The sequence below is a fragment of the Hyaena hyaena genome, unplaced genomic scaffold (assembly GCF_003009895.1).
Source record: "Hyaena hyaena isolate Hyena2069 unplaced genomic scaffold, ASM300989v1 scaffold_482, whole genome shotgun sequence".
Taxonomy (NCBI): domain Eukaryota; kingdom Metazoa; phylum Chordata; class Mammalia; order Carnivora; family Hyaenidae; genus Hyaena; species Hyaena hyaena.
In genome coordinates, this window is record NW_024081119.1 from 317,729 (window position 1) to 342,088 (window position 24,360).

General features: G+C 35.7%; 1 protein-coding gene across 1 annotated transcript in view; it reads left to right on the forward strand.

Annotated features, from left to right (window-relative positions):
* The window catches only part of PKHD1L1 (PKHD1 like 1), a 147,041-nt gene that overhangs the window by 89,756 nt on the left and 32,925 nt on the right, over positions 1-24,360 (forward strand). Inside the window, exons 53-62 of the mRNA XM_039254390.1 lie at positions 2,134-2,222; positions 2,570-2,718; positions 4,574-4,703; positions 6,509-6,627; positions 7,367-7,496; positions 16,223-16,396; positions 18,865-18,968; positions 19,901-20,030; positions 20,960-21,081; positions 22,383-22,473. Of these exons, the coding sequence (XP_039110321.1) occupies positions 2,134-2,222; positions 2,570-2,718; positions 4,574-4,703; positions 6,509-6,627; positions 7,367-7,496; positions 16,223-16,396; positions 18,865-18,968; positions 19,901-20,030; positions 20,960-21,081; positions 22,383-22,473 (1,238 nt within the window). The remainder of the gene's footprint in view (positions 1-2,133; positions 2,223-2,569; positions 2,719-4,573; positions 4,704-6,508; positions 6,628-7,366; positions 7,497-16,222; positions 16,397-18,864; positions 18,969-19,900; positions 20,031-20,959; positions 21,082-22,382; positions 22,474-24,360) is intronic.

A 24,360-nucleotide genomic window follows, 5' to 3' on the forward strand; every position in this document is an offset into this window, starting at 1 on the left:
ATTAGGATGTAAAGCTCTAGCTATTCAACACGTATATGCTTAGTTTAAGAAGTATTAGGCTTTATTGGTTATTACAATGAGCAGTAAGAAGAAGAATGTATAAAATGCATGGTATAGTGCTGGTGGGGCTAATGAAAGGTTATTAATCTTGAGAAAAGCTAGATATAATCAATTATCGAATCTGTACAATGCTGATCAGTTATTTAGTTAGAAAGATACAACCTTAAATAACCCTCCCCTAAAATTGCTTCATGAAAAATAAGGTATTTTTGGAAGTCTAAGTCAACTGCTAACCTCTCTTTCAAAACTATTAAGACAGGGGCGCCTGGGTGGCTTAGCCGGTTAAGCGTCCGACTTTCACTTAGGTCATGATCTCGCGGTTCGTGGGTTCGAGCCCCGCGTCGGGCTCTGTGCTGACTGCCAGCTCAGAGCCTGGAGCCTGTTTCAGCCTGTGACTCCCTCTCTCTCTGACCCTCCCCTGCTCACGCTGTCTCTCTCTCTCTCCTAGAAATAAATAAAAAATATTTAATAAAAAAATAAAACTATTAAGACAGATTTTTATAACCGAATTTTTGATTAACACATTTCTTTTTTTTAAATTTTTTATAGTTTATTTTTGAGACAGAAAAAGACAGAAAATGAGCTGGGGAGGGGGCAGAGAGAGAGGGAGACAGAATCTGAAACAGGCTTCAGGTTCTGAGCTGCCAGCACAGAACCCGACGCGGGGCTCGAACCCATGAACCGTGAGATCATGACCTGAGCCGAAGTCGGACACTTAACCGACTGAGCCACCCAGGTGCCCCTGATTAACACATTTCTTAATAATACAACTTAGTAATTCAAATGCATAATACAAGTACATTTTTACCCAAACTGTATATTTACCCTTTTGTAGAATTCCAGAATTAGAATCATACAATTTTTAAATTTTTTACTAGAGGTTAAGGAAGCAACCTCTGATTGTGAATGTTTTCCAGTGGCAAAATATCATCAAGTTTATAATAATATTCTTTGCAACAATTTGGACGGATGTGGTTTCTAGAAAGTATAGTGATGAAAAGAGGAGACTACTTCTCCCCCACAGCACTTTTTTGTCTATTTCAGTTTAACATAACACTTTCTCTGGTTACATACCTGCTAGCTCTGCCCCCAGCCCAGGGGCTTAACCCCATGGACTCATCCTTGCCAATTCACATTGCCAAGTCCATTGCTTCCTTCACAGACTCTAGCCAACCGCATTTTCTTTCCCCTTTCCCCGTGCAGTAGTACCATATGTAAGTGGCCTTAAATGGACAAAGGATGCATTTCTTTTCTTTTTAAAAAGAATATTTTATGTTATTTTTTGAGAGAAAGAGAAAGGGAAAGAGACCAAGCCAGAGACAGGAGAGAGAGAGAGAGAGAGAGAGAGAGAGAGAGAGAGAGAGAATCTCAGGTAGGCTTCATCCTCAATGCAGAGACTGATGTGGGGTTCAGCCTCATAACTGTGAGATAACCTGAGCTGAAATCAACAGTTGGGTGCTTAACCTATTAAGCTACTCAGGTGCCCCAGAATGTATTTCTTTTCACTTTCTACCATGTGAAAACTGAAAAAAAAATTTTTTTTTAATGTTTATCTATTTTAGAGAGACACAGAGCACGAGCGAGTGAGGGGCAGAGAGAGAGGAAGACACAGATTCCAAAGCAGGCTCCAGGCTCTGGGCTGTCAGCACAGAGCCAGACATGAGGCTCGAACCCACGAACCAGGAATTAAGACCTGAGCCAAAGTTAGATGCTCAACCAACTGAGCCATCCAGGCGACCCTCTAACATGTGAAATCTTATAAGGAAATTAAATAATTTACATCTTAGTCAAAATTAGGGTATCACAATGTGAGGATTTAGTGGGAGAAAAAGCAATTCAGATTGTAGATGCAAAGGCAGTTTTCTTCCATGTAGAAAAAACTGTATGTGTAGTCATATGTGTTGAGTGTTCTACCAATTGTGCATATCAGCTTGCCTACTTAGTGACAATATAAATTCTCTAATTTGCATTCTATCATCCCCAAAACATCTAGTAGAGTGGTACACTCTAAGGTGATGGTCATTAAGTATATAGGGATAATACTTAATGGAATTATTTCTCTTCTCTTTTCAGCTTATGGTCAAATGATTCTTTTTGGCAATCATCTCGAGAAAATAATTATACCATACCTCACCCAGGGGCAAATGTGGTTATTCCTGAAGGTAAGCACATAAACATATATAAATGAAATGCCTATGTTTATGTGCCATTAGAATAGATATGACAATAGTTATTAGCATTCTACCTTTAAGCAGCACACCATGGGGAAAGAGCAAATGTGAAGAGATGCGTTCTATTATTATGTTCTGGGTACCAGACCTAGCCTTCTGGGTTTCATGTGGATTTAAGGATAATAGATTTCCTGGGAGAGAAAGAATAAGTCATCATGTGGCAAAAGGGTTGCAAACTTTGAAACCAGGGCTCACTGATAAGGTTTTCAATGTTTTTATCTATTAGCAATGGTCTATGGATTATGTTATATTTCTCATAATAAAGTATTGTTTTATAGGAACATGGATTGTAGCAGACATAGATATTCCACCAATAGAAAGTCTCATTATTTGGGGAGTTCTGGAACTGGAAGATAAACGTGGTGTGGGAGCTGCAGAGTCTTCTTATAGAAAAGTTGTTCTGAATGCTACCTACATATTACTTCAGGTAAGAGGGAAGTTCTTACAATATATACCTTTTTGAGCCAAATTCTAAGATGTTAGAGATTTACTGAAAAAACTGTATGGGTGTCTGGGTGGCTCAGTCAGTTAAGTGTCTGACTTCGGCTCAGGTCATGATCTTTTAGTTCATGAGTTTGAGCCCCGCGTCGGGCTCTGTGCTGACAACTCAGAGCCTGGAGCGTGCTTCGGATTCCATCTTCCTCACTCTCAGCCCCTCCCCCGCTCACACTCTGTCTCTCTTTCTCTGGCAAACAAATAAATAAACATTAAAAAAGTTATAAGAAAGCATGTTTAATTGATGTGCATAAAAAACATAACTATCTATAACCTGTGAGAAAACTCCAATATATTTCTGCTGTCCTTCAAACTGGTAGCTACACACTTCTTAGGGAGTAATTGTGCTACTTTTTACTGTGAGGTTTTAACCCTACATAGAATATTCGTATTGTTGTTAGGTAAAGAACCCCACAACTTGGTCCAACAACCAGAGAATCCCCAGGAGTTGTGGAAAAAATAAAAGATTTCAGTCTGTGACTCCCTCTCTCTCTGACCCTCCCCTGCTCACGCTGTCTCTCTCTCTCTCCCTCCTAGAAATAAAAATTAAAAAAAAAAAACATTAAAAAAAAAGATTTAAACCTTTTCTTTTTTTTTTTAAGAAAACAAATAGTGTTTCTTAAAATGAATGGACATAGATGGAATTATGAAAACAGGAGACTACTAAAATATTTCAGTTGTTTGGAACAATCACCTCATCCTCTCATAAAGCTCAGACGGTCTTGAACATGTAACAGTATAATTAGTTGAATTGTCCTATCAGTTTTTATTATTGTTAATTAAAAAGAATGGCCTACCCAAAAAGCTCTTAAGTGTCCTAAGAAAGTAAAAGTGAGTAGTAGCTTTTCTTTGCTAAAACAAGACCTTTACTGCTTGAAAGATATGCAGTATTTTAGTATTTAGATGCATGAGCTTCGAGGTAAATTAAAGCTTTGACTGAGTCCTTACCTCAGTTGGGAACCTGTGTAAGTTATTTGACCACTTTTAGCAACAGTTTTCTCCCCTATCAATAATAATAACAGTATAATAACAGAATAATAACAGTAATCCATGAGTTTAAAGTGCAAATGATACAATGTATGTAAAGCCTTACACATCATGCCTGACATAGAATCAGCAAGCATTTAGTAATAGCTATTATTATTATTAATATGAGGGCTCCTTAAGAAACAAAATAGATGAACATAGGGGAAAGGGGGGGGAAAGAGAGGGAAGCAAACCATAAGAGAATAAACCTGGGGTTGATGGAGGGAAGTGGGTGGGGGATGGACTAAATGGGTGATGGGCATTAACGAGGGCACTTGTTGTGGGTATTGTATGTAAGTGATGAACCGCTAAATTCTACTACTGAAACCAGTATTACACTATATGTTAACTTACTAAAATTTAAATGTAAATTTGAAAAAACATAACAAAACAATGAGGCCTTCCACTGGGCATAGCTTGGAATTAAGTGCGAGGAATGTATTTCATAGATGTCATATTGTGCTAAAATAAAATATGATCTGTCCAGTAGCACTAGTTTAGATCTAAGCAGGTCTCAGCTTTAGGACAGTACTGACAATAATTAGCTGATAAGTCCAACCTTGAAAAATCATTTAAGCAGCCTATCCCAAAGTGACAAGGTTAAATCAGGGTCTCTTCCAGATACAGTACTATTCTTTGTATAACAAATTTCACTCATTTTTACTAGAGGAGGCTGCCAGTATTGTTCTAATTCCATTTTTATGGGTGAAACTTTTTTCTGCTCAACTTTTAAGTATTAACAATTTTCTGTTTCACTGCAGGGAGGTAGATTGATTGGTGGCTGGGAAGATAACCCTTTTAAAGGAGAATTACAGATTGTTCTTAGAGGAAATCATTCTACTCCAGAGTGGGCACTTCCAGAAGGACCAAATCAAGGATCAAAGGTCTTAGGTATGTATTTCCAGATACCAAAAATATCACGTCAATTTTGAGAACCTATGTTACTTTTTAAATTTTTTTAATGTTTATTCTTGAGAGAGAGCGAGAGACAGAGTGTGAGTGTGGAGGGTCAGAGAGAGCGAGACACAGAATCCAAAACAGGCTCCAGGCTCTGAGCTGTCAGCACAGAGCCTGACGCGGGGTTCTAATCCACAAACCGTGAGATCATGACCTGAGCCGAAGTCGAAGTCGAACACTCAGCTGACTGAGCCACCCAGGTGCCCTGAGAATCCATTTTAAGACATACAGCCCTAAAATACTTATCAGTTCATGATACTATGGTATCAGAAGCTCTTATAGACTTTTATTTATAGTAAAGGGTTATAAAAATAAATTTAAAAATTTTAAATAAATCATGTCACACATTTTAAGGTATAGATGTGTATATTTGAAACCAAAATATAATTCATTGCAAAACTAACATTAATCTCTCCATAAGTGTATTTGTTCTCCAATCTGCTTTTCTTCATAACTTTTTCTTTTTATAAATAATCATACTTTCTCATATTTGGTGCTTTTCCCTTAAAAGTTAACTTTTCTTGAGGCACCTGGGTGGCTCAGTTGGTTAAGCATTCGACTCTCGGTTTCGGCTCAGGTCATGATCTCACAGTCCTGGGATCAAGCCCCACATTGGGCTCTGCACTGACAGTGTAGAGCCCGCTTGGGATTCTTTCTCTGCCTCTCCCTCCCTCTCTCTCTCTCTCTCTCTCTTTCTCTCTCAAAAATAAATAAATAAGCTTTAAAAAAAAGTTAACTTTTCTTATAATACTTATAGTATTAATAACCTGTGGATCAATCGACTCTGCCATCAGTTATCCAATCACAACTGTTGCGGAACTTTATACTTTTCAATTGGATATATATGGTTATACATATTCCTATCTGATCCTGGAAAGTAAAGGAACTGAGAGGGTTTATTTGGCCATAATTAATAACCAAGTTTATTAACATCTGCTGCATACCTATTGGAAAGATACATACAAGCATGTGCAGCAGTCACTTTGCCATGTAATTTCTAAAACAGTGACAGTCAGTAAATAGGGGCATAAAAAGTGGCTTCAGACCAAAGGAATCAACTCTCCACTGGTAAGTGTTCCAAGTCAGACAAATTCCATCTTAAAAACAAAAAAAAAAGTAACATTTCAAACAACGTAAATATCAATAAAAAATATTAAGAAAAAAGATACATCTTTCCAATTCTATCCCATCATGAGGAAACTGGTACCTGTATTAGCAGTTTTTACATGTCTTCTCATGTTCTTCATATATGTGTATATTTATATTGCATATATTGATTTGTGGTTATAGTATTGTCTTTTACAAAAACATTGGCAAACTAAATATATTCCTATGCAGTTTTCTTTCTCAGTTAACATATTATGGATATCTTTCTAGGTCAATATTTACAGATAATATTCTTCCCATATAACCCTACTATATTATTATATTATAATTTATTCCATCATTGTCTTATTGATATACATTTAAATTTATTCCAGTTTTCCAATATTTTCAAATATTATCATGATAGGCATCCCATTGATGTATCCTTGTGCACTGGCTGTAATTTCTATGGACCAGATTCCTAGAAGTGAGTCAAAGAACCAAAACCATCTTGTATAACCCTGAGAAGATAATCCAAGTTCATTCCATTCATTCTTAAATGTCCAATCACTTATTAAAATGAACAGTTTCATTTTATATTAGCACCTAACTCAGTACGATGTGGTGAATAAATAGAAGCTTTCCTCCTTCAGGGGTGTTTGGTGAACTGGATCTTCATGGAATTCCACGTTCAATATATAAAACTAAGCTCTCAGAAACTGCGGAGGCAGGTTCCAAAGTCCTATCTCTAATGGATGCCGTGGATTGGCAGGTACAGGAAATATAATGTGGTTGGCACTGAATACAAACAGTGGGTCAACTTAAAAAGGTTTCTTTTTTATTCGCATGGAGATTTATTTTCTCATAGGATTAATCAGATAAGAAACGTATATTTTGCCATAACTTGCACTCAGAAGGTGACCTAATAGGAGGCATTTAAAAATTGGGATTTTAAAGATCCTTCAGAATACATAAAGAACATTATTTATCTTTAGTTATGAAAGAAAAATATGTAAGTTTTTGAATGAAAAAAAGTCTTTTTATGTGTGTCTTTCTCATATTTCAGGAATATATAATGGTTAATTATGTAAGTAATTAATTAATTATGTAAAAAAATAGTAATAGTTAACTATGTAAAAAAATAGTAATAGTTAATTATGTACAAAAACTGGGGGAATTTAAGTCTTAAGAATATTGTACTGACCAGTTTTGAATAAAAAATATGAATATATTTGCTTTGATCTATTTAATTTCTTATAAGTGTATTTCCTATGATTTTATTTAGTGACAATTAAATTTGAGGAAATGTTGAGATAAATCATAATTTAGAATTCTTAATATCAAACACAAGCATATTTATTTTTAGAGGCCTCAGTGTAGAGTTTGTTCTTTCTGATAATACCATGTTGCTAATCAGGTATAAATTAGCTTAGAATTTTTAAAGTTATAATTAAGAAATATAAACCTATTTAAAAAAATGTTCTTGAATTTTACACTTGAATTTTTCTAAGGAGGGAGAAGAGATTGTGATAACAACTACAAGCTATGATTTCCACCAGACAGAAACTAGAAGTATCGTTAAAGTCCTGCATGACCAGAAAGTTCTCATTCTCAATAATACCCTTTCCTACACTCACCTTGGTAAGTAGTTGTTCTTTAACTAAATAGATAGGTAATTAAAATGCCTTGAAACGTTCCCATTTTTAGTGACCTCCTTTGTAATTACAACTATTTATTTAAAAAATCTAACATTTTTGAGGAACATTTCACTCTGATTGGTATAGTACCCAAGGGGCACTACTGTATCAGCTACCAGTAGTCCCTGCTGTATGCATTCATTCATTCAGCAGATATTCAGCAAAGACTAGTATGTAACATCTCATGGGGTAAAATTAGCACTTTCTGTTTTAAGCAAGCTTCTAGGTGATTCTCATCCACACTGAATTTTGAAAATCCTTGATTCAAAAGCATCTTTGTCCTAATTTGTTTTGTTAACACATTTCTCAGCTGTAACTGCATTTAGAAAAGCTACAACAAAATGGTTGAACCATAATTCTCAAGGATAGAAGGAATTCATCATAATCATCTACATCTACTACATTGCCATTTTAGATGCTCCTCTCTGGGACAAAGGAGCTGCCTAGCACCATTTCCCACCCCCCACCCCTCAGCATAAACACAGAACGGTCAGTAAATAGTATAGCACCAACACTGGCTGCCTAGCCTGCTTACATCAGCTCCCGCACTGTGGTACTCTGCCAATATGACCCTTTTCAGTCAAGTATTCCCCAATCCCAGAATGGTGGACCCCTTCCTTAAAAGGCCAGCAAAAACTCCTGCAATTTTTCTGTTTTCTGACAGAGACTCCTGTCTGACCAGAGACTCCTGCAGGGCTTCAGTTCTAGTGGAAGTAGCATCAGGTCTCATTCAACAAGCAGACCAGACAAACCTAGTTAAAATTTGGCGCACTATGGCCAACGACCAAACACTTCCCACTGCAGGCAAGGAGAGCCTATGCAGACAACTAGCCTGAAGGATAGAGCAGCCAAAACACTATAGCAGAGTGCATGCAGCAAATGCTAGAGACATTCCCTGAAGCTCCAGGCCAGGGACACTATATGACCCCTTCTTCATAAAACCATTACTTTAAGGAGCAGGACACAACAGACTTTTCTAACACAAAGAAGAAGACAGAAACTTAGACAAAATGCCAAGATAGAGGAATTCATCCCACATGAAAGAACAAGATAAGGTCACAGCCAGAGATCTAAGTGAAACAGATATAAGTAACATGCCTGATGGAGAATTTAAAGCAACAATCATAAGGATACTCACTGGGATTAAGAAAAGAATGGAAGACTTCAGGAAGGCCCTTACCACAGATATAAAATAGTTAAAAAAATAGAAATGAAAAATTCAATAACTGAATTTAAAACAGATGATGCAATGAACACAGAATGGAAGGAGAAGAGGAATGAATAAGTGATATAGAAGTTAGAATAATGGAAAACAATAAAGCTGAACAAAAGAGAAAGAATTATGGATCACAAGAGTAGATTTAGGGAACTCAGTGACTCCATCAAATGTAATAACATTTGTATTATAGGAGTTCAAGATAAAGGAGAGAGAGACAAGGGGAAAGAAAATTTATTTGGGAAAATAATAGAAGAAAATTTCCCTAATCTGGAGAAGGAAACAGATATCCAGAATCAGGAGGCACAGAGAATTCCCATTGAAATCAACAAAGCAGGCCAAATCCAAATTCTAATTACATTTGCAAAATATAGTGATAAAGAAAAAAATTCTAAGAGCAGTGAGACAAAGTAGTTTGTAACTTACGAGGGAGGATTCATAAGGCTAGCTGCAGATCTCTCAACAAAAACCTGGCAGGCTAGAAGAGAGTGGCATAATATATTCAACATACTGAATGGGAAAAATCTGCAGCCAAGAATTCTCTATGACAGCAAGGCTGCCATTCAGAATAGAAAAAAGGCAAAAAGAGTTTCTCAGACAAACAAAATCTAAAGAACTTCATGAGCATTAAACTAGCCCTGGAAGAAATAGTAAAAGGGACTCTTTGTGGAAGGAAAGACCAAAAGTGACAAAGACAAGAAAGGAACAGAGAAAATCTCCAGAAACATAACAGAACAAGTAATAAAATGACACTAAATATATATCTATCAATAACTACTATGAAAGTAAATGGATTAAACAGTCAAATCGAAAGACATAGGGTGTAAGAATGGATTTAAAAAATAAAAAACCAAGACCTATTATATGCTGCCTACAAGAGTCTCATTTTAGACCTAAAGACACCTGTAGATTGAAAGTGAGGGGACAGAGAAACATTTATCACACAAATGGACATCAAAAGAAAGCCATAGTAATATTTATATCAGACAAACTAGATTTTAAAATGAAGACTGGAACAAGAGATAAAGAATGGCACTATATCATAATTAAGGGAAAAATCCAACCAGAAGATCTAACAATTATAAATACTTATGCCCCCAACATGAAAAACCCAAATATATAAAACAATAACCAACATAAGGAACTAATTGATAATAATACAATAAAAGTAGGAGATTTTAACACCCAACTTACAGCAATGAACAGATCACCTAAGCAGAAAATCAACAAGGAAACAATCACTTTGAATGACACACTGGACCAAATGGACTTAACAGATATATTCAAATCATTTCATCCTAAAATAACAGAATATACATTCTTTTCAAGTGCACATGGGACTCCAGAATAGATCATATATTGGGTCACCAGTCAGGCCTCAACAAGTACAAAAAGATTGAAATCATATCATGCATATTTTCAGATTACAATGCTATGAAACTTAAAGTCAACCATAAGAAAAACTTTGGAAAGACCAAAAATACATGAGGGTTAAAGAACACCCTAGTAAAAATGAATTCAGTATGGTATTAAAAAAGATATTAACAAATACATGGAAACAATGAAAATGAAAACACAATGGTCCAAAATCTTTGGGATGCAACAAAAGCACTCATTAGACGGAAGTATATAGCAATACAGGCCTACTTTAAGAAGCAAGAAAAATCTCAAACAACCTAACCTCACACTTAAAGGAGTTAGAAAAAGAACAAGTGAAGCCTAAAGCCAGCAGAAGAAGGAAAATAATAAAGATGAGAATAGATATAAATGATACAAAAACTAAAAAATAGACCATATCTATGAAACCAGGAGCTGGTTCTTTGAAAAAGCTGATCAAATTGATAACTGTCTAAACAGACTTATCAAAAGGAAAAGAGAAAGGACCCAAATAAATAAAATCACAAATGAGAGAGGAGAAATAACTAAACTATAGAAATATAAACAGTTATAATAGAATATTATGAAAAATTATATGCCAACAAATAGTACAACCTAGAAGAAATGGATAAATTATTAGAAACATATATACTACCAAAACTGAAACAGGATAAATAGAAAAGTTGAACAAACTGATAACTAGCAAAGAAATTGAATCAGTAATCAAAAATCTCCCAACAAATGAAAGTCCCGAGCCAGATGGCTTCACAGGTTAACTCTGCCAAACATTTAACGAGTTAATAACTATTAGTCTCAAACTATTCCAAAAAAATAGAAATAGAAGGAAAACTTTGAAACTCATTCTACAAGGCCAGTTTTACCCTGATACCAAAACCAGAAAAAGACTCCGCTAAAAAAGAGAACTACAGGCTAATACTCCTAATGAACATAGATGCAAAAATCAACATACAGAAATCTTTTGCATTTCTATACCCCAAAAATGAAGCAGCAGAAAGAGAAATCAAGGAATCAATTCCATTTACAATGTACCAAAAATCAAAAGATACTTAGGAATAAACATAACCAAAGAGGTAAAAGATCTGTACTCTGAAACGCATAGAACACTGGTGAAAGATATTGAAGAAGACACAAAGAAATGGAAAAACATTCCATGCTCATGGATTAGAAGAGAAAATATTGTTAAAATGTCTACATTACCCAAAGCAATCTATACTTTTAATCCAGTCCCTATCAAAATACAACCAGCATTTATTATTATTTTTTTAATAGTTTATTGTCAAGTTGGTTTCCCTATAACACCCAGTGCTCATCCCCACAAGTGCCCTCCTCCATGCCTATCACCACCGTTGCCCTCCCCGCCCCATCTGCCCTTAGTTTGTTCTCGGCATCCAAGAGTGTCTCATGGTTTGCCTCCCTCCCTCTCCCCCACTATTTTCCCCCTTCTCACCCATGGTCCTCCATTAAGTTCCTCCTAATCCTCCTATACGTGCAAACATATGGTATTTGTCCTTCTCTGCCTGACTTATTTCGCTCAGCAAAACACCCTCAAGGTCCATCCATGTTGCTACACATGGCCAGATTTCATTGTTTCTCATTGCCATGTAGTATTCCATAGTATAGATAAACCACATCTTCTTGATCCATTCATCCGTTGATGGACACTTAGGCTCTTTCCAGGTTTTGGCTATTGTTGAGAGTGCTGCTATGAACATTGGGGTACATATGCCCCCATGCATCAGCCCTCTTGTTTCCCTTCGGTAAATTCCTAGCAGTGCTATTGCTGGGTCATATGGGAGTTCTATTGTTAATTTTTTGTGCAATCTCCACACTGTTTTCCCGAGGGGCTGCACCAGATTACATTCCCACCAACAGTGTAGGAGGGTGCCCATTTCTCCACATTCTTGCCAGCATCTAGAGCTTCCTTATTTGCTCACTTTAGCCACTCTGACTGGCATGAGGTGGTATCTCAGTTTGGTTTTGGTTTGTATTTCCCTGATGAGGAGGGATGCTGAGCATCGTTTCATGTGTCTGTTGGCCATCTGGATGTCCTCTTTGGAGAAGTGTCTGTTATGTCTTCTGCCCATGTCTTCACTGGATTGTTTGTTTTTGGGGTGTGGAGTTTGGTGAGATCCTTACAGATTTTGGATACCACCCCTTTATCTGATATGTCATTTGCAACTATCTTTTCCCATTCCGTCGGTTGCCTATTAGTTTTATGGATTGTTTCCTTTGCCGTGCAGAAGCTTTTAATCTTGATGGGGTCCCAATAGTTCATTTTTGCTTTTGATTCCCTTGCCTTTGGGGATGTGTCAAGTAAGAAATTGCTGTGGTTGAGGTCAAGGATGTTGTTTCCGGCTTTCTCCTCTAGGGTTTTGATGGTTTCCTGTCTCACATTCAAGTCCTTTATTCATTTTGAGTTTATTTTTGTGTATGGTGTGAGAAAATGATCTAGTTTCATTCTTCTGCATGTTGCTGTCCAGTTCTCCCAGCACCATCTGTTAAAGAGGCTGTCTTTTTTCCATTGGATACTCTTTCCTGCTTTGTCAAAGATTAGTTGGCTGAACATTTTTGGGTCCAATTCTGAGTTCTCTATTCTATTCCATTGGTCTATGTGTCTGTTTTTGTGCCAATACCATACTGTCTTGATGATGACAGCTTTGTAGTAGAGGCTAAAGTCTGGGATGGTGACGCCTCCCATTTTGGTTTCCTTGTTCATAATTACTTTGGCTATTCAGGGTCTTTTGTGGTTCCATACAATTTTAGGATAGTTTGTTCTAGTTTTGAGAAGAATGCTGGTGCAATTTTGATTGGGATTGCATTGAATGTGTAGATTGCTTTGGGTAATAATGACATTTTAACTATATTTATTCTTCCAATCCATGAGCATGGAATGGTTTTCCATTTCTTTGTATCTTCTTCAATTTCCTTCATAAGTTTTCTATAGTTTTCATCACACAGATCTCTTATATCTTTGGTTAGGTTTATTCCGAGGTATTTTATGGTTTTTTGTGCAATTATGAATGGGATCAGTTTCTTGATTTCTCTGTTGCTTCATTGTTGGTGTATAAAAATGTAACCGATTTCTGTACGTTGATTTTGTATCCTGCAACTTGGCTGAATTCATGGATCAGTTCTAGTAGGCTTCTGGTGGAGTCTGTCAGGTTTTCTATGTAGAGTATCATGTCGTCTGTGAAAAGTGAAAGTTTGACTTCTTCTTTGCCAATTCTGATGCCTTTGATTTCCTTTTGTTGTCTGATGGCTGATGCTAGGACTTCCAGCACTATGTTAAACAACAGTGGTGAGACTGGACATCCTTTTCGTGTTCCTGATCTCAGGGGGAAAGCTCTCAGTTTTTCCCCGTTGAGGATGATGTTAGCTGAGGGCTTCTCATAGATGGCTTTGATGATGTTTAAGTAATTTCCTTCTATCCCGACTTTCTCGAGGGTCTTTATGAGGAAGGGATGCTGTATTTTGTCAAATGCTTTTTCTGCATCTATTGACAGGATCATATGGTTTTTATCTTTTCTTTTGTTGACGTGATATATCACATTGATTGATTTTCAAATATTGAACCAGCCCTGTAACCCAGGAATGAATCCCACTTGATCTTGGTGGTTAATTCTTTTTATGTGTTGTTGGATTTGATTTGCAAGTATCTTGTTTAGGATTTTTGCATCTGTTTTCATCAGGGATATTGGCTTGTAGTTCTCTTTTTTTGCTGGATCTCTGTCAGGCTTGGGAATCAAAGTGATGCTGGCTTCATAAAATGAGTCTGGATGTTTTCCTTCAATTTCTATTTTTTGGAATAACTTGAAAAGAATGGGTATTAATTCTGTTTTAAATGTCTAGTAGAATTCCCCAGGGAAGCCATCTGGGCCAGGGCTCTTATTTGTTGGGAGATTTTTGAAAACTGATTCAATTTCCTCACTTGTTATGGGTCTGTTCACATTTTCTATCTCTTCCTGTGTGAATTTTGGTAGTGAGTGTGTGTTTAGGAATTTGTCCATTTCTTCTAAGTTGTCCATTTTATTGGCATTAATTTTTCATAGTAGTCCCTGATAATTGCTTGTATTTCTGAGGGGTTGGTTGTAATAAGTCCATTTTCCTTCATGATTTTGTCTATTTGAGTGCTCTCTCTTTTCTTTTTGAGAAGCCTGGTTAGAGGTTTGTCAATTTTGTTTCTTTTGATCTGTTCAGTTGTTTCTTTGGTTTCTGTATTGTTTATTTCTGCCCTGATTTTTATTACTTCTCTTCTCCTACTGGGTTTGGTGTGTTCTTGTTACTCTCCCTCTAGTTCCTTTAGGTGAGCTGTTAGATTTTGCACTTGCACTTTTTCTAATTTCTAGAAATAGGCCTGGAGTGCAATGTACTTTCCTCTTAGAACTGTCTTTGCCGCATCCCATAGAGTTTGGATTGTTGTATTTTCATTTTTATTTGTTTCCATATAGTTTTTAATTTCTTCTCTAATTGCCTGATTGGTCCATTCGTTCTTTAGTAGGGTGTTCTTAAACCTCCATGTTTTGGAGGTTTTCCAGACTTCTTCCTGTGATTGATTTCAAGTTTCATAGCATTGTGATCTGAACGTATGCATGACAACCAGCATTTTCACAGAGCTAGAACAAACAATCCTAAAATTTGTATGGAACCACAAAAGACCCCGAATAGACAAAACAGTCTTGGAAAAGAAAATCAATGCCAGAAGAGAACACAGGCAGTAAGGGCTTTGACATAGGCTATAGCAACTTCTTACTAGATACATCTCCTGAGGCAAGGAAAACAAAAGTAAAAATAAACTATTGGGACTTCATAAAAATAAAAAGCTTCTGCACAGTTAAGGAAACAAGCAACAAAACTAAAAGGCATCATGCACAATGGGAAAATATATTTGCAAATGACATATCTGATAAAGTGTTAGTATCCAAAATATATACAGAATTTATACAACTCAACACCCAAAAAACAAATAATATAGTTGAAGAATAAGCAGAAGACATGAAAAGACATTTTTCCAAAGAAGACATCCAGATGGCCAACAGACACATGAAAAGATGCTTAACATCACTCATCATCAAATCAAAACTACAATGAGATATCACCTCACGTCAGTCAGAATGGCTGAAATTAACAACACTGGAAATAATAGGTGTTGAAGAAAATGTGGGAAAAGGGGAATCCTCTTGCACTGTTGGTGGGAATGCAAATTGGTACAACCACTCTAGAGAACAGTAGGGAGGTTCATCAGAAAGTTAAAAATAGAATTATCCTATGATCTAGCAATTGCACTACCTGGTATTTACCCAAAGGATACAAAAATACTAATTCAAAGAGATATTTATACCCTGATGTTTATATAATAGTCAAATTATGAAAAGACCTTGGATGTCCATTGACTGATGAATGGAAAAAGAAGATGTGGTATATATATGTATATACATACATACATACATAGTGGAGTATTATGCAACCATAAAGGAGAATGAAATCTTGTCATGTGCAACAACGTGGATGGAGCTAGGGGGTATTATGCTTAGTGAAATAAGTCAGTGTGAGAAAAACATATACCATATGATGTTACTCATATGTGGAATGTAAGAAACAAAACAAATGAACATAGAGGGGGAAAGAAGGACAGGAAAAGCAAGAAACATACTCTTAAATATAGAAGACAAACTGATGGTTACCAGAGGGCAGGTGGGTGGGGGGATTGGTTAAGTAGGTGAGAGAGATTAAGGAGGGCCCTTGTTGTGATGAGTACAACACATTGTATGTAAGTGTTGTATGGAAGTGTTGAATAACCAAATTCTACACCTGAAACCATATTACTCTGTATGTTAACTAACTGGAATTTAAATAAAAACTTGGAAAGAAAAAAGTAAAAACTATCATAATTTCAGTCTGCCTTCTATGTAGTTTAAGCATGCAAATCTAATTAATTCACACATTTGTGTTCTCTTTTGGCATAATAGAAATTTATGTGGCCTGTGAATTGCAAAGGAACTAAGAAACACAGGTATTTCTCAGCATTGGTAATAATCTAGCTGTCCTTTCTGTTGCAGCTGAAAGATACCATGTTCCTGGAACAGGTCAGAGCTACACATTAGCAGCTGATGTTGGGATACTGAGTAGGAACATCAAAATACTTGGTGAAGATTACCCAGGTTGGTTCAAGGAATCTTTTGGTGCACGTGTCCTGGTCAGCTCATTCACTGAAAATATGATGACATTTAAAGGTTGGTACAAATTTGAAATATTACATGGTGCCTTCTATGTTTAGTCAATTCTTAAACAATTCTCACTTCTTTTTAGGATCACATGTGTTTAAAAAATTCAACTGAATACATTTTAAAGATCTTCCTGGCTTTATTCAATGCATCGTGAATCAGGCAGCATCTGATCTAGCAGATAGAAAGGAGCTCTAAAGAGTTGTTCAAAATGAAAGACTTGTATAGGCAGAAGGGAGCAGGAACACAGGATGCTTACTAGGCAAAAAAAAAGCAGATTGGTGATTGCAAGGTTACTTTCCTTTAGGGGATGTCAGGGGCTGATCAGGTGCAGATACCTGACTAGTGCTGATAAGGTGATTCCTGATTGACTGGTTTAAGATTCCAGTTCTGGGAGTGGAACTGTAATTAAGTTCAGTCTGGGTTTGGTGACATGGGGCCAAGCATATGCAACTCCCAGTTTGGCTCCATTGTCTTGTTTTTAACACATGGAAGAGTAAAGCTGTAAGAGGGGTTATGTAAACCCACATGCTACCCTCCACAATCAAATGTCTAACATTTTTCTACTTACTTTATCTTCATAGACGATAGAATTATTAAATTAATAATGACCTTAGGTAACAGGTAGCCCAGCCTCTCACCGAAACAGAAATCATTTGACAACAGCACAATAGATCTGTTACTTTTGTTTGAAGGAAAATTTTAAATATATACAAAATTTTCAAACATAGAGAAATGTATAATGAATCCCAGTGTACCCATCACTAGGTACCACAGTGGTTAACTTTGGTCATTCTTGTTTCAACTATATGGCCATCCACTCTCTTCAAGCCCCTGGGTTATTTTGAAGCAACCACATATAATTTTTTATTGAGACATAATTGACATATAACATTGTGTAAGTTTAAGGTGTAAAAGGTATTTGATACATTTATGTACTGCAATATGATTATCACTGTATTGTCAGCTAACATCTCTTTCATGTCACATAATATATCTTTTGTGTGGCAAGAACAATTAATATCTAGTCTCTTAGCAACTTTGAAGTTGTAATACAGTGTTGTTGACTGTAATCACTATGTTGTACATTAGATCTCCAGAACTTATTTAGCCACTAGCTGCAAGTTTATACCCTTAAGCAACATCTTCCTAATTCCCCACCACTACCACCCCAGCTCCTGGTAAACCACCATTCTACTCTGTTTTTATGAATTTGGCTTTTTTAGATTCTACATATAAGTTTCATACTGTCTTTGTCTTTCTCTGACTTACCTCAGCATAATGCCCTCAAGATCCATCTGTGTTGTAGCAAATAACAGTTCCTCTTTTCTTATGGCTGAATAATGTTCCATTATTTTCTTATGGCTGATTAATGGAATAATGTTCCATTGTTCATATATGTTTCACCTTCTTTATCCATTCATCCATTGGTAGGCACTTAGGTTGTTTCCATATCTTGAGTATTGTAAATGAAGCAATCACATATTATTTCATCTAAAAATATTTCAGCATGTAACTTTAAAAGACGTCTTTAAAAATATTTGTAAGTATCAGACATTAAAATGTTAATGTAATTCCTTATATCAAATGATTATTCAGACTCTCCCCAATTTATTCTTTCTCTTTACTTCCTTCCTTCCTTCCTTCCTTCCTTCCTTCCTTCCTTCCTTCCTTCCTTCTGCCCTCCCTCCCTCCCTCCCTTTTTTTCACTTGTATTCTCTTTGTTCAAATCAGGATCTAAACAAGACCATGCTGCAATTGGTTGTGAATATTAAATCTCTGATTCATGTATCTATCTCTTGCAGCTAATTTATAAAAGAACCTAGATCATCTGTTCTATAGTACTTCCAACAGTCTAGAATTTAGTCATTCATTCCTAGAACTTCACTTGTTCTTGCCTCCTTTGTGTTTTCTATCATAGCTAGTTTAAAAACTGATCATACTCAGACTCAATTTTTAGGCAAGAATTTTTCATAGTTGATGATGTACTTTTTTGCTAGTAGACATGTAATGTCAGATTATTTCATTTGTCTCTGAATCGCTTTGTTTGTGAAGTTAGCAGCTATTAATGATCATTGCCTTGTGCTTCATATCATGCTTCTCAAAAGAGACAATATCACTATCAAGGGGATGAAAACTGGTTCTTACAGGACAAAAAAACTTAGATGAGCAATGGTTTGTGGCCCTTCAAACAGCCACCATGTAGTAACAGATATATAGCATATTTGAGAAAAAAGTCCAAAAAAGCTCTTCTGGGGGGCAGTGAAAAAAAGTTCAGAAATACTGTCTTATTTAGATTAAAGGAACCAAGAAGAACAAATGAGATTTCCATGAAAAAGTTAAAAACAATTTTTTTGTTTGGAAATTTGTTTGGAAAGTTGTAATTTGGAAAATTACAACTCTCATAGCTTTAAAAAACAAATTTTATTGTTTCAAGGAAAAAAAATGTTGTAACTCTTTCCTCCTTACCTTGCCAGGAAATGCAAGGATAAGTAACGTGGAATTTTATCACTGTGGTCAAGAAGGCTTCAGGGATAGCACAGATCCAAGATACGCCTTAACGTTTCTTAACTTAGGACAGGTTTGTACTTGAATTTCTGTGTATATTCAAAATGAAATATTTTGACTTTGATTTTATTTTCATTTAACTATACTAAAAATGCCATATCTTAGAATCGCTAAGACTGTAATCTACTATAACTTTCTGAGATACATTTCCCTTCAGCATTTTTAGGCTCATAGCAGCATTTGATTTACCCATTTCACGCATTTATTTAAAGTCAGTAAAAGAAAAAAAGTCGGGAAAAAAATAGAAGAAAGAGCACAAAGGTGAAAGAATTAAAGATCTATGATATTATCTCATATCTCCATTTTGTTTTGCAGAGACCAAAAATATTTCCTAATAGTTTCTCTTGAACATAGTGAGTAGTGCTTATATTTCTCAAATGAAAAGCATGTCTGTATATCCATGCCTCTGTCAAAAGTGGGAAAACAGATGTGCTTACAAGGCTGGTAATTGAAGAAAAAATGAGAGAGAGCACGTTTCTTAAGGAAATAAAAACTAATGTTGCAGGTTTGAGGTTCAACCCCAGCCCTACTCATTGACTTGTTCCTACAGACATTTTACTTGTAACCCCCTGCCTAGAGTATCAACTTTTTTAATTAAAAGAAGTCTCTGCTTAATCATATAATAAATTATTCTGAAAACTAATTTTTATTAGTTCCTTAACATTTTATAGGTAATGATAGAAATATAAATGCATAGAAAATTACTTCAGAATTTTTATCTACATTTAAATATGCATTTTTGTTTTATTTAATCATAAATTGAAGATATATGGAAATTTCCCAAGATTAAAAGATCTACAGGGAAATCATCTTCTTTCATAGAAAGTAAATTGATTATTCGGTTTATCAATATTTCTTTCCTGAAAATCACTTACTTAAAATTTTTTCTTTAAATATATTTTAATTTTATTTGTAAAATTTTCACTGAATCCTGATGTTTCTTAGATTCAGGATCATGGCTCATCTTATATTCGAGGCTGTGCCTTTCACAATGGGTTTTCCCCAGCAATCGGTGTGTTTGGGACAGATGGACTGGACATAGATGACAACATCATTCACTTTACAGTGGGGGAAGGTAGTATGATAATATTTGTGTCCAAATAACGTGCTTCCTAAGACAATCTTGTCTGAAGACTCTGGAGCCATGCTGTCTAATTGATCTTTTTTGTGAGAATGGAAATGGCCTATATCTATGCTAATATGGTAATTACTAAACTGCATGTGGCCACTGAGCACTTAAAATGTGGCTACTGTGATTGAGTAACTGGATTTTTAATTTTAATTGTCCTTTTTTTTTTTTTTTTTATTGAGAGAGCGTGCGAGTAGGGGAGAGGGCAGAGAGAGAATCCCCAGCAGGCGTGGAGCCTGCTTGGGACTCTATCCGTGATCCCGGGATCATGATCCCAGCCCAAATCAAAGGTCACAGGCTCAACTGACTGAGCCACCCAGGCACCCCTAATTGTACTTAACTTAAATTATACTTACTTTATATTTAAGTAGTTACATGTGGCTATGGCTATTATATCAGACAGTACAACTCTAGAAGAATTATTTACCAGACCATGCTCTTGTGTGAATTATGTAATCACCAATAGTTTAAATTACTATGACTTTTAAAATACCCGTCACATATCAACCAAAAAAATTATTCACAATTAAATATTCCTATTTTTTAAAAATTAGACTTGGTGTTAGGAGGTTATCCTTTCTTGAATATCAGTATAAAGCATAATACAAACTCATTTAATGTGTTTAAAACTGATGTGTTTGGTAAAATCTGAGGTAGAGCCTGTCAACCCACATATTTAATATGCACCCCAGAAGATTCTAATGCAGGTAGTCTATTAAAGAAGTAGAGTTCAAAGGGCATACTCTAAAATTTAGGAGGTTGATTTGTCAAGCTCAAACTAGAAAACTAATTTCATGGAAATATGAAAGACATTCCCGATAGGACTTGTTACAAATTTGTATGTATTTGGGGGGGGTCTTATTCATTTTTTGCAGGAATAAGAATATGGGGCGATGCCAACAGAGTTCGAGGAAACTTGATTGCACTTTCAGTTTGGCCGGGAACCTATCAAAACAGAAAGGATTTAAGTTCAACTCTCTGGCATGCAGCAATTGAGGTAGTGTGAACAGATTTATAATTATACAAAAGTATACAAAATTATAATTTGTAATTTCTTTACTAAGATTATAAATTCTGTAGAAACTGTAAGTCTCAAAATATTTTAAACTATTTCTTCCTTAAAGATTGGTGAACTAATAAAATGAGCTAAAGAAAGAAGGGAATAAACTTCTTTAAAATCTCTTTCTCATCTAAAATTCTTATGGCTCTCCAGGCAGTGTTATTTACTCTTATCGGTATTATTTGTTGGACCCTTCTTGTTTTCCGTGAAGTTTCTTCAATCACTGTAGGTCATTAGGTGTAGGATGAGATTGCAAGCAAGCAAACAGAAAGTACAGAGAAAGAGTTTAGAGGAGATAAAGCTCCATCTTATTTTTATTTTGCTTACCTATGCCATAGGAACCAAAAGCAATTTTAGAAATAGCTCTCTTTGGAATGTGGAGTAAGGATTGAGTTTTATTTTTGTGCAACTATTAACAATTACCTTAAAGTAAAGCCTAAAGTTCTGGAACTTGGTATACATTTATGATAATATTCTCTTCTATCTATTTATAGATGTGAGAATGTCATCCGATGGCAATTCCAAATCTTTAACATTTCCTGTATCTTTTGAAAAAAAGACTAATTTTACTTTTATGGATTTCATTTGACTCCATTCTCATCATAATATTTAAAAATAAAAGTGCTTAATATATTTTAAGTAGTTGAAATTTGTCTGTTTTGCTGAGGCAAAAACTAAATCTTCAGTACTCTATGTGTTTCATTTTTTGCCACTTTGATTGGACATATAACATAAAATTGTTCAGTGACTGCCTAACACTTATGTTCAACCAATTTTTATTACAGCAGCTTTTATTTAAACTAGTGAGTGCTTCTGTTGAATCTTATGGTCTACTGTAATTACCTTACCTGTTTTTTTCTTAATCAATCAAATTGGTAACATAATATAACCAAAGAGTGACAAAATCCTACTAACCTTACTATAATACTGAAATTTGGTCTATGGCTTATAATTATTGAATGATACCCAGTGGATTTTGTGACTGAAATAAAAAATCTCTTTAATGTAGTTTTCTAATGAAATCTAAGGCATAATATCTAATGATGATTTTACACCAAGAACCCAAGGTAATTTCAATACTTCATTCATAATATAAATTTGAAAGGGGTGAATAATGAAATACATTTTTCCTCCCAAAGAGTAGTCATAAATAGTTTTCCTACATATGTTGATACCTGCTCTCATTGTACAGCTGTGTAAAAGCTTGACCCATGGGATTTTCTTTATCACTATGCTAGGTAAACAGAGGGACCAATACAGTCTTACAAAATAATGTCGTGGCTGGATTTGGAAGGGCGGGATACCGCATTGATGGTGAACCTTGCTCAAGTAAGTGTTTTGGCACAGAGCCACTAAAACTAGGAAATACCTTGTCCAAATTTGTTAGAAAGAAATAATTATTGTTTGTTAGTTCAATACGCAAGATCTCCTCCTCCAGGACACTGAAAGAAGTCAACAAGCTAAATTATTTGAAAATACCATTGGGTCTAAGGAATAGGCTTTTAAAGATAATTATTTTCCATGTTTATGATCCAAAAACTCTTAACACCCACTTCAGTTCTTGATGTGGCTGGTGTTGGACCAGAGAGTACCTCATCCCACTACTACTTTCACAAAAGCAACACTTTCAAGCATAGAGATACATGTCTCTAGGGATACGACACTGTTTCATGCTTCCTCTTTAGAGGAAACCTACAGGCATGGAAAAGTCAAAGGACATAAAGAGTTCTCAGATAACATTTCTCTCCATTAGATGAGTAAAAGTCCCAAATTAACTGAACAACTACTCTTTTGGCAAGGCTTTGGGGAAGCTGGGGTATTTACACACTGCTGGTTGAATGACAGATATAACCAACCCCAGCAGAGGGGAACAAGGCATGGCTGCCAAAATTATAGGAGCATTTGCCTTTGGCTCAACATTTCCACTGCTGGCAATGTAACTACCATTTGTCTCTACAACACTTAGAAAGGATTTGTGAACAAGGTGATTCATCACAGCATTGTCTGTGCTAGCAGGAAACTGGAAGCAGCTTGGTGTCCAACAACAGTGAACTAGTTTTATAAAGCCAGACATTGGAACACGAGGGACCTCTCAAAAAGAAGGAAGGAGATACATATTGATGTATTGATATGGAGAGAGAAATCGATGTATTAATATGGAGAGAGATATTCTTAAGTGATAAGTGGAGGTTGCAGAACAACATATATACAATATAGTTTTGTTTGTGATGTGTTTGTGGAAGAAAGGAGAGAAAATATGAATATATAGGGTATTTGTGTTTAAAGAGACATAAAGTGTAAAAACAAAAACCCAAAAAAGGTGAGTTGTAGCAGGGTGACTTATTGTATAATTTTTTTAATGATCTTTTGGTTTTTCAACTAGTTAAATGAATTATCAGATCAAAATAAAATGAGTAATAGAACTGCAGGGTCCACCTCTTGAAAAACTTAGAGGGAATGGGACTTTCTCTGAAAACTTTATATCCCTCATACAGCTGCTTTTTATATCTCAGTAGGGTTATTTTTAAGATTGTTTAAATCAACATTTTTTCTGTAAATTCAAAAATTGTTGGGCTTAAGCTAATTTTATTCTTATGCAAAATACATTTTGAAGGAATAAAACAACTGCCAACAAATTCCTTATTATATGCTCTCATTAAATATTTTAGTTCCCAACAGCTTAAAAGTTTTCTTTGACTAAAATTTTAAAATATGTAATTCTTCTACAACTTCTTTGAAGTTGTCCTGGATTTTTAAAGTCAAAATATGACTTGTGAATATGAATATTTACTAATATTTGTATTTTACTAACCAATATTTAGGAATATTTAATTAGTGATATTCCTAAAAAATTAAGAGTGTTTACAAGGAAGTTTGGGATTTAGAGAAATTGAAATAGGAGACATCACTGAGGAATTGGGGGTTTAAGTTCCTGGAATGAGACACCAACCTGCCTAGTCCATCTCCCTGGCAGGTGGGAGGCCAGCAGCTGGAGGCTGACGGTGGGAGGCCAGGAGGCTGGGAAGGGAGCCCTGACCCACACTGGGTCCCAGGGGCAACACTGTGTGGGACCAAGGGAGAGACAAGTGAACGGCCCCTTATGGAGAAAACAAAATAGAATCCGGGCAGTTGATAAGTAAAATGTCAATGTCAAAGTATTAGGAAGGAAAGAAAGTCAATAGAAGACAGGAGGAAGTCAGACACTAGGAGGCTTGG